This window comes from Nuphar pumila, chromosome 11, assembly GCF_984573655.1.
Source record: "Nuphar pumila chromosome 11, dmNupPumi1.hap1.1, whole genome shotgun sequence".
Lineage (NCBI taxonomy): Eukaryota > Viridiplantae > Streptophyta > Magnoliopsida > Nymphaeales > Nymphaeaceae > Nuphar > Nuphar pumila.
Window position 1 is genome coordinate 7,370,247 of NC_143259.1, and position 10,466 is coordinate 7,380,712.

At 47.4% G+C, this 10,466-nt stretch overlaps 1 protein-coding gene across 1 annotated transcript; it reads left to right on the plus strand.

The window, feature by feature from the left end:
* The first annotated feature begins 3,145 nt into the window (after window positions 1-3,145).
* On the plus strand, window positions 3,146-8,879 carry LOC149821804 (uncharacterized). The gene is made up of 2 exons (XM_089981442.1): window positions 3,146-6,438; window positions 8,365-8,879. The coding sequence occupies exons 1-2, from the start codon at window positions 3,510-3,512 to the stop codon at window positions 8,877-8,879; spliced, it is 3,444 nt and encodes a 1,147-aa protein (XP_089837568.1). The 5' UTR covers window positions 3,146-3,509.
* The last annotated feature ends 1,587 nt before the right edge of the window (window positions 8,880-10,466 follow it).

A 10,466-nucleotide genomic window follows, 5' to 3' on the forward strand; every position in this document is an offset into this window, starting at 1 on the left:
TAAGTACCTTGTGCGGTTTTTTTGGGTTATAAATTCAAAAATATAATTAAGTTTATATTACATATAAGTGTTCTTTAAGACTAAACCCATATCATTAAGTACCTTCTTCTTGCTGGGTGCTGTTTCTTCAGGTTATAAATTTAAAAATATAATTAAATTTATAGTGCATATAAAAATTGTGGAGATATGCATGACTGTGGACTCTTCTTCCACTTTAGGCCTAATTGTTTCTTTTTTAAGCTAGGTCATAGATTAGGGGCTTGTTTGCTTTAAAATGAGCAAAGTCACGTGACCCTCACCCTAGCCCCTTATGGGTCAGCCCTTGAGTTTTAAAAAGAAACAAAGACTAAAGAGGCTGTTTTTATTTTATTATAGTAGCCTCCCTACACAATGTGACAACGTGTATAGATTCGATTTGGGAGCCCCCCAAGGCCATGACCCTAAAAATAAGGGTATGGTTGAGTCTTCTTTTTTTTTATTCCCATTGTTTGTGGGAAAAAGACTTTTCTAAGGAACCCCACCACCTTATCTCCCAATTTAAAATTTTAAAATCAATACAAACACTACCCAAACAAAAATATTAAAAAACAGATAAATAAAACAACTCATTACTTTCATAAACATATAAAAAAAAAATGAAAGATAGATTTAAAGGCAGACAAGAGGTAGAATTCCAAGTGGGGGGTGAGCTCCTCGAAACCTGGGATCCCTTAATGATTATAATAAAGGTGCTGCTGATAATAACTCACCCCATCCCTTGTTGCCCACAAAATCTGCTAAATAAAACTTTTTCTTTTTACCCTTTATTGTTTCATACCCCTTATATTATTGAGGCCACCCTCTAGCTTTTGTGAGTAGTAGTAGTGGTTGTTGACCGTAGGGTCATGTGGTGATCATCACTTGGACTATGAGGACTTGAATGTCATATTCCCAAAGTATATAGATATTATTGGCTACTCTCGTTAGTACAGTGATTTTTAGTAAATATCAATTTATATATTTTTGTACTTTATTTTTACCGATCAAGCATTACAAATATATATGACATATGTATGGTTGGGAAAATATTTGCTACTAATGAAAGTAAGGAACTAATGAGCTAGAAATCGTAAGTTCAAGTTGTTTCGACTCAATCTAACCACATAGATATGTCTAAGGATCAATCTTTGGATTTTGTTTTTCTGATGTAAAAATATGATATTTTGAGATATGAAATTTTGGCACATTATGACACGTTGATTTTTTGAACATCTTTAAAAAAACTTAATTACTTGTCATAATCACATGATTCAAAATTAGATTCTTACTAAACAAACCATGTAGATCACAATAGCAACATTTGATGTACAATTTTATTTTATTTTTTTGAAGAAAAGATTAATTTCTACTGATTAGTTCCTTACCTTCCTTAATAGCCAATGTTAGCCATGTTTTTTATTGTTTGATTGTGTTCTAAAAAAACGTGTTAGGAGCTTCAAAAGCCAACGGTTCACAATACACTAAATTTTCTTGGTTAAAAAAAAAAGGATAATATTTGCCATTCTCATGGGTAAAGAAACCCTCTAATGAAAAACTTTTTTAATGTATGATAGATTTGGTAAAAAGTTCCCCATGAATCATGTTTTTCCAACATACCTCAGATTTTTCGAGGGTCAAAAAATCAACGGGTACTGGATTTTTATCCGTGAAATGAATACGATCCAAAGGTTAATTGATTTTCTCCTACGATTTTCAACTAAGGGGTTTTTTACCCACATGGGTCACAATATTATCTTGTTAAAAAAAATCATGTTTATCACTCAAACCACTCGGTTCAAAGTGTATTTTTAATAAATGAACCATGTTACCAAATCGGGGTAGTCAAATTGATCCGATAAACCTCACAACCATAACTTTTTGATAGAGAATATGCTATATTCGAGTGTACCAAATATAATCACCTAGATATACCAAAGTATAGGGTGCCAATAATGTCAAAATATTTATTTCAAATGAAGGCTACTCTATCCATGCAAATGAAGAATTGGTCGAGCCACACCTGAGAATATGAAATATATAGCAAGTGAACCTATGCAGTTGGTATCCAAAGCTCTCTCTCTCTCTCTCTCTCTCTCTCTATATATATATATATATATATAGAGAGAGAGAGAGAGAGAGAGAGAGAGAGAGAGACTAGAATATGAGAAATAATGTTAGAACCACAATTTTTATGGATCCAAAACTGCTAAAATAATATTAAAAAATACTTTTTGCTGTTTTCATAATTATTAAAAAATAACCGATTCAGGCTTGCAGCAAATAGATTTTTTGCCGATACTAAGACAAGATAAAAAAAAAGACCATTCTACACTAGAGATGGCAGCCAGGGACAAGGTCTCCACCCCTGCCCCGCCTCAAGATTAGAACCTCCATCACCGTCGGGGATGGATTTTAACCTCCACCCTCGCCTTCATCCCCGTTTCATGTCCTCCATCCCCGGTTCAAACGGGGATGAGGCGGGGCGGGGAAAAGTGGCAGGGACGGGGCGGGGCGGGGAAAAGGGTACATCCATCCCCTCCTCCATCCATGAACAGAGATGGATTTTAACCTTCATCTCCGCCTCCAACCCCGGTCCAAACAGGGCGAGGCGGGACGGGGCCCCGCTTTCCCCCGGTCCACTGCCATCCCTATTCTACACCCACCAAACACTTCAGAAAAATGGAGCCCCACCCGGCCTAGTTTGAACCACGGATGGAGGCGGGGGATGGAGGTTAAAATCAAAACCCAGGATGGAGGCGGGGATGAACTTACACTTTTTTCCACCTCACCCCAATCTCCAATCTTTGTCTTGTCCAACCTCATCCTCAATCATTTTTTAGGGATTACAGTGAACCTAGCTTGGAGAAATGGTGCTCCTTTCAACCTCGCACCATTTGGATCGGGAATGGAGGTTAAAATCAAAACCCATGTGAGGGTGAAGGCAGGGATGACCTTACACTTTTTTCTACCTCATCCCGTCCCCCATCTTCAATCTTTGTCTTGTCCAACCCGTCCTCGATCATTTCTTAGGAATGACAGTGAACCGAGGAGAAATAGTGCCCCTTTCAACCTCTTACCATTTGGACCAGGGATGGAGGTTAAAATCAAAATCCTTGCGAGGATGAAGGCAGGGTTTTGAGACGGGGCGGGTACCCAACACTCTAAAAAAATAAACAATCCACCAAAAGAATAAGAAAAAAGAAAATAGAAAAAGCAAAGAGCTCATTTATTTACTACCACCACCTAGAACCAGAAGACCTATTAATCCTTGCATGCATGCAATGCACTCACACATTCAAACAAACCGAGCTCCCCTGTGTCCAAAAAGAACACTAAAATACAAAACGCACATTCAAACACTAACCTACAAAAACAAACCACTCTCACTCCCTCTTCCTCTCTCTTTATTTTGAGGCAGCAGCTAGCAATCCGTTTTGAGTTTAGCGACGCATTGGAGACCCGATGCAAGTTAGGGCTTGGGATTCGTAGCCATGTCTTCACCCAAAGCCCTCCACCACCAGCACCACCACAAAACCACCACCATCTCCTCCTTGTTTCTTCTGTCATTAATCCTACTAACGTTTCTTGTTTTAGAGGCAAGGGCCGACAACCATGAGTCTCTCTCCCTGCTCACCCTGGTCCGAAACCTCAACGCCACCCCGCCGGCCCTGTCTAACTGGAACCCAGCCGATCCCAACCCTTGCAACTGGACCTTCGTCACCTGCTCCACCGCCGGCCTCGTCACCGACGTCGACATCGAGTCGGTCGAGCTCGCCGGGTCGTCACTCTCCCCACAGCTCGCCCAGCTCGGCTCGCTTCGCAGGCTCGTCGTCTCCGGCTCAAACCTCACCGGACTCATCCCCTACGAGTTCGGCAACCTCACCAACCTCGTCCTGCTGGACCTGAGCTCCAATGCGCTCACCGGACCCATCCCCGCCTCCATCGGTAAGCTCTCCAGCTTACAGACCCTCTCCCTCAACTCCAACCAGCTGGACGGCACTATCCCGCCGGAGCTCGCCGACTGCGCTTCTCTCCGTACGCTGCTACTCTACGACAACCGACTCACAGGCACCATTCCGCCGGAGATCGGCCGGCTTGCCTCCCTCGAGGTCCTCCGCGCCGGGGGGAATCTCGGTATCTCCGGAGAGATTCCGGCTGAGTTGGCCCGGTGCTCGAACCTCACGCTGCTTGGACTGTCGGAGACGAAGATCTCCGGGGGAATACCGCCGGAGTTCGGGCGGCTCGGCCGGTTGCAGACGCTTTCCGTTTATACCGCAATGCTCTCCGGAGAGATTCCGTCGGAGATCGGCAACTGCTCAGAGCTCGTCAACCTCTATCTCTATGAGAACTCGCTCACCGGATCGATCCCGCCGGAGATCGGCCGGCTGCAGAAGCTCGAGAGGATGCTCCTGTGGCAGAACGACCTCGTCGGGGCGATCCCGAAGGAGATCGGAAATTGCAGCGTGATGAAGACGGTCGACCTCTCGCTGAACGCTCTGTCCGGCGGGATTCCGGCAGCATTCGGGAGACTCTCCGGCCTCGAGGAACTCATGCTGAGCGACAACAACATATCGGGATCCATACCGTACCAGATCTCCAACTGCACCAAGCTCACGCAGCTCCAGCTGGACACGAACGAGCTCTCGGGGCCGATCCCGCAGGAGATCGGCCGGATCTCCGGCCTCACTGTATTCTTCGCTTGGCAAAACGGGCTGGAAGGGTACATTCCAACGGCGCTCGGCGGGTGCGCCGCCTTGCAGTCGCTAGACCTCTCTCACAATTCCCTCACCGGAGTCATCCCGCCGGCGATCTTCCGCCTCCGGAACCTCACGAAGCTCCTCCTACTCTCCAACGACCTCTCCGGCCCGATCCCACCGGACGTCGGCCTCTCGACGTCGCTCGTCCGGTTACGGCTGGGCGGGAACCGTCTCTCCGGCAGGATCCCGCCTGAGATCGGCCGACTCACTAGCTTGAACTTCCTGGAGCTCTCGGACAACCAGTTCTCCGGCGAGCTGCCGGAGGAGATCGGGAACAGAAGCCAGCTGCAGATGCTCAACCTCAGCAACAACACTCTCCAGGGGACCCTCCCGGTTTCCCTGGCGTCGCTCGTCCGTCTCCAAATCCTCGACCTATCACGAAACGGCTTCGTTGGTCAGATTCCGGCGAGTTTCGGCGGCCTTACGTCGCTCAACAAGCTCAGCCTCAACGGGAACGCTTTCAACGGCTCGATACCGGCGGCACTCGGCCGGTGCTCCGGTCTTCAGATGCTCGACCTGAGCAGCAACCAGCTCTCCGGCGAGATCCCCTCGGAACTGTGCCAGATTCAGGCATTAGACATTGCGCTGAACCTCAGCAACAACCAGCTCTCGGGCGGCATCCCCGCCGAGATCTCCGCCTTCACGAAGCTCTCAGTTCTGGATCTCTCCCACAACATGCTCACCGGAAACCTCACGCCCCTCGCTGCACTCGAGAACCTCGTCTCCCTCAACGTCTCCTACAACCGCCTCACCGGAGACCTCCCGGACACGAAGCTCTTCCGGCAGCTCTCGGCGGGCGACCTCTCCGGGAACGAGGGCCTCTGCACGACTTGCATCGCAGGAGAGGCCGCCGTTCAGGCGGAAGGCCGGGCGGCGAGGGTGAGGCTGGTGCTCGGGGTGGTCGCCTCGCTGCTGGCGGCGCTGGCCGTGGGGATCCTGGTGGCGGTGCGCGCTCGCCGGATGATGGCGAAGGAGTTGTCGCCGGCATCGTCCGACCTGGAGGACCCGGAGACGATGATGGCGTGGCCGTGGCAGTTCACACCATTCCAGAAGCTGAGCTTCACTGTGGAGGAGGTGGTCCGGTGCCTCGTGGACGGAAACGTGATCGGAAAGGGGTGCTCCGGCGTGGTGTACAAGGCCGATATGGGTAACGGAGAGGTCATCGCCGTGAAGAAGCTCTGGCCTTCCTCCAACGACCTCACCACCACCACCACCTCCATCAATAACAAGAACTACGTCGTCAGTGGTGGGAACAACCGGGACTCCTTCTCTGCGGAGGTGAAGACGCTGGGCTCCATCCGGCACAAGAACATAGTGAGGTTTCTGGGGTGCTGCTGGAACAAGAGGACGCGGCTGCTGATGTACGACTACCTGCCCAACGGGAGTTTGGGGAGCCTTCTGCACGAGAAGGAGAGGACGGGGTTGGTGCTGGACTGGGGGATGCGGTACGAGATCATTCTCGGCGCGGCCCAGGGCCTGGCCTACCTGCACCACGACTGCGTCCCTCCCATCGTTCATAGAGACATCAAGGCCAACAACATACTCATCGGCATGCATTTCGAGCCCTACATCGCTGATTTTGGCCTCGCCAAGCTCGTCGACGACAGAGACTTCGCCAAGTCGTCCAACACGGTGGCGGGTTCCTATGGATACATCGCACCAGGTTAGCTTTAGCTTCGGCTTACAGCATCTCTTTCAAGTTTGAGATCCCAACTTCCATTGTTCTTTAAGTTTTCTTTTACTTAGTTCTTGTTTTGAACTCTAATGGATTGGCGGGGAGTGGTGTAACACAATTCTGTAGAAAAAACTAGGAAGAGAATCCCTACTCTGCAAATCCACCAATGTGTAGCATTAATTCGAGACGCTGAACTGAAGTTCTAGCTCTGTGGAGTGGCTGATCCTTCCTTTTGGATAAGAGTGGCCACTGGGTTACTGGAGCCCAACCTTCAAGACTAGAGCGGGCCCCAGTTTGATACCCCCATTTTAAGTGTACTGTGTACAGGTTTGTGAAGAAGTATGAACTTTTGATCCCCTTTTCAGTGCACAGTACACGCCGCACAAACAGACCCACTCCTAGAGATGGCCAGGTGGGATTCGACTATCAACACATTTGGTGGCCCCAAGATGTGCACTCAGGTGGTGTTCAGCATCATCAAATATGTTCCACTCATCCCCTATGTCATCCCTATCTTAGTACTCCTCTTTGGGATTTCAATGATACAGGCCGTTTTGATCATTGTGATCTATGTTATTCATTTCATAAAGATCAACATTTGAATCGCCGAAATATGACTTTTGTGCTGGGGTTTTTAGCTATTCAAAAATCAACGATTGACCAAATGTCAAATTTTGCTATTCAAATTCAAAAATTAACATTTTTCATCTAAAAAGTGCTATCCATGGATCGGTACTTATTCAACTGGCCACGTTGAATCCACCTATAAGGTCAGCCATGTTGAGTCAGATTTGATCAAAACACCTTGCATTATAAGATTTAAGAGGGTTATGAAAATGGGGGTATGACACAGGAGATGAGTAGCAGCCGGGCCATCGTTGCACAGATAGAGCCAAGTTGTGCAGCACAAAAGAGCCCTCAGGGGAACAAGGATCTCATAATTTTTCAATCCTAGCCATTCATTCAACGGCAACGAGTGGTTTACATTTTAACTTGGATGTAGACTGATTTTAGCCGTCTAGATGGTTTCGCTGGATGGCTAGGATCGACATATGATGGAACTCATCCTATGGCAAATGATGGGATCCCTGTTGCCCTCCCACAATTGCCTTGGGATGCACCGACCACATAAGTGTAATGCTTTTGAGTTTGGTTAGTCAAACACCAGAGGGGTGGGGCCCAGTTGTACTTTAGCACCCTGTGGGCCATAGCTACGTTTGCCACGGTGCTATCTGCATCCATAAGGGGGCAGTGGTGGTGGTGCACAACTGCACACACAGGCCCTTAGATACCACCAACTTTTATGCTAATGCGTAGGGAGACTATGGTTTGCTTGATGCCCACAGATCACTAGTTTTCAGATGGTGGTGTGCATTCATTATTTTGTGTAGTACCAAGGGGTCGTCTTCTCGTATGCTTTCAACCTTTTCCCGTGCAGTACCGTCCATGTGGAGTTCGGTGGGAATCCCGTCTTTGTAGGTAGGGGTCCTTCCTCCTTTTGGTTACCCCAATTCAGGGCAATCATGGTGTGATTGTTGTCTGCTACCCAGTGCAGTTATTGCTGTATACGTCGTTTTCATGTGGGTCTTAGTTTGATAGACACAAGTTGACCTCATTTACCCCTTCCCCCCCTCCCCCCCCCCCCCCCACACACACACACACACCACCTGCTTCGCCCTACCACTACCACATTTTGAGCCTCATGATGGAAAACCAAGTCTAGTCGCTCATTAAATAAATAGTATCTCTCACACAAGGCCTTGTTTGACAAGAAAACCAAGTTTGAATCTCTAAGTCTATTTCTCATTGTTGGCTTTTGAGAGACAAGCCAATCTGCTTGAATACCATGTTTGGTTTAGCACTAGGATCATGTAGAATTTAAAATGACTGATTCCTACCTCACTCTGTTATCAGAGTACGGATACAGGATGAAGATCACAGAGAAGAGTGACGTTTATAGCTACGGTGTTGTGGTGCTGGAGGTGTTGACAGGGAAGCAACCGATCGATCCTACCATACCGGACGGGCTGCATGTGGTGGACTGGGTGAGGCAGAGGAGGTACTCTTGTGTGGAGGTGCTGGATCCTCAGCTCCGTGGCCGGCCGGATTCGGAGACGGAGGAGATGGTGCAGGCGATCGGAATCGCGCTGCTCTGCGTAAATTCGTGCCCGGAAGAACGTCCGACGATGAAGGACGTGGCGGCCATGCTTAAGGAAATAAGGCATGAGAGGGATGGTGAATGTGCTTGCAGTAAGGTTGACATGCTGTTTAAAGGATCATCAACACCAGAAATCCCAAACCAAGAGAGGAGATCAACCGGTGCTGCGGCTACTTCCTCTCAGTCCAACAGTAACGGTTGCAGCAGTTTCTCTACCCCCTCTCTTCTTTGTGCATCTTCTGCTGCCTCGACAAGGGCTACATTTCATTGACACAGCCACCATTCATCCACTTCCCTATCCCTTTCATTATTATTTTTCTTCTAGGAATCCATGATCTTGCTAGCCTTGCAATGAGATGAAAATGGTGACCGTACGATGTAAATATGGTGAGAAAACTATTTCTTAAGAATGGTGTTCTGATTACTGCTGCTAATACCTCTGCGTTCTTCCTGCTAGTGCTCATGATTCTTAATTTATGAGCATGGAAAATTGATTTTCCCTAAAAGAGCACAAGAGTTCACGTTTTGGAGAATCCCAGTGGGACCTGAACATTGGGACGTTTTCTTATGTTGAGAGTCTCATGCACCCTGCACATTGGGATGTCTTAAGTGGGAGTTTTTTCTTATGTAAGAGTTTCATAACTTATTCCTTGACACAATCTTGTTCTTGGTTCCCTTTCTTGGAGCTCCTTGAGGGCGAGGGCTTCCTGTTGAGTGTGAACGTCTTGAGTCTTTTTGGTACCTTCTTGAATATTCTTGGTACTGAATCTGGACCCGGTTATTGGATCCAGATGGAGTATGCTAAGAATCCCAGCGAAAGGGATTTTCCATAGAATTTAAAGTCACAACTCCCACCATGTGACTTTCGCATGAAAATTCTTCTCGACTTTGTTCTTGTCGCCAACCAATGTTGGTTGGTCCACCAACCGGATAACCCTTGTGCTAATTTGCTTTTTGCTAAATATGGGGATCCAACTCTTATCCCGGTTCGTCTGGGAACCCGAGGTTTGGCGCTCTCGCACTTGCGTAAGTCGTGGTTGAGGGCTTTAGCCTGCTTTAGAGACTATTTTGAGGACTCCAAAAATTTTGGTCAGTGGTTGCAGTGGGCGTTGGCACCAAACGGAGAGTTTCTCACAAAAAAAGTCTATAGATCGTTGCTACGACCGAGGGCTGATTGGTTGCATGAGGATGTGCTTTGGGCGAAGGGTCCTTCTCCCCGTTCTCGAGTCCGGACTTTGCACGATAGGATCCAAACCCACAATAATTTAAAGAAGTGAGGCATTCAGCTCCCGAGTTGGTGCGTGCTTTGGCAAGCTGCAGAAGAATCTACGTTTCACTTGTTCTGGTCTTGCCCAATATTTGTGGAAATCTTTAGCAGGACCTGGAGGCATCCGGAGGTATTTGTTAAGGAGGAGTCATTTGTGCTAGATTTGATCTTGGGGTCAATTTGTATTAGGTGCAGCAAGAGGTGGAGGTTTATCTGGCGGACGTGGTTACTTACTTCTTGGTGGTTTGTTTGGATGACGCGAAACGATGCTCATTTTCGTCATATTCCAGTTAACATTCAAAACCTGGTGCATAAAATCCTAGTAGATGTTTATGAGATCTTGCGTATGCATCTTAGTGATCTTTCACTCCCTCCTGTTGATGCTACCTATCCTTTGTCGCAATCTGGGCAAGCAGCTTCAGCATGAGCCCATTTTATCTGTCTAATGTTCTTTTCTCTTGTGTTTTCTTTATTTCTTTTGGCTTTTGCTCTTGTTCTATGGACAGTATGAAGCTGCCAAGCTAAAATCTGGCGTTACTTTTTGAACAGCAACGTAGCCCTTGATTTGGTAGAACATCAGTGTTAGTAGGG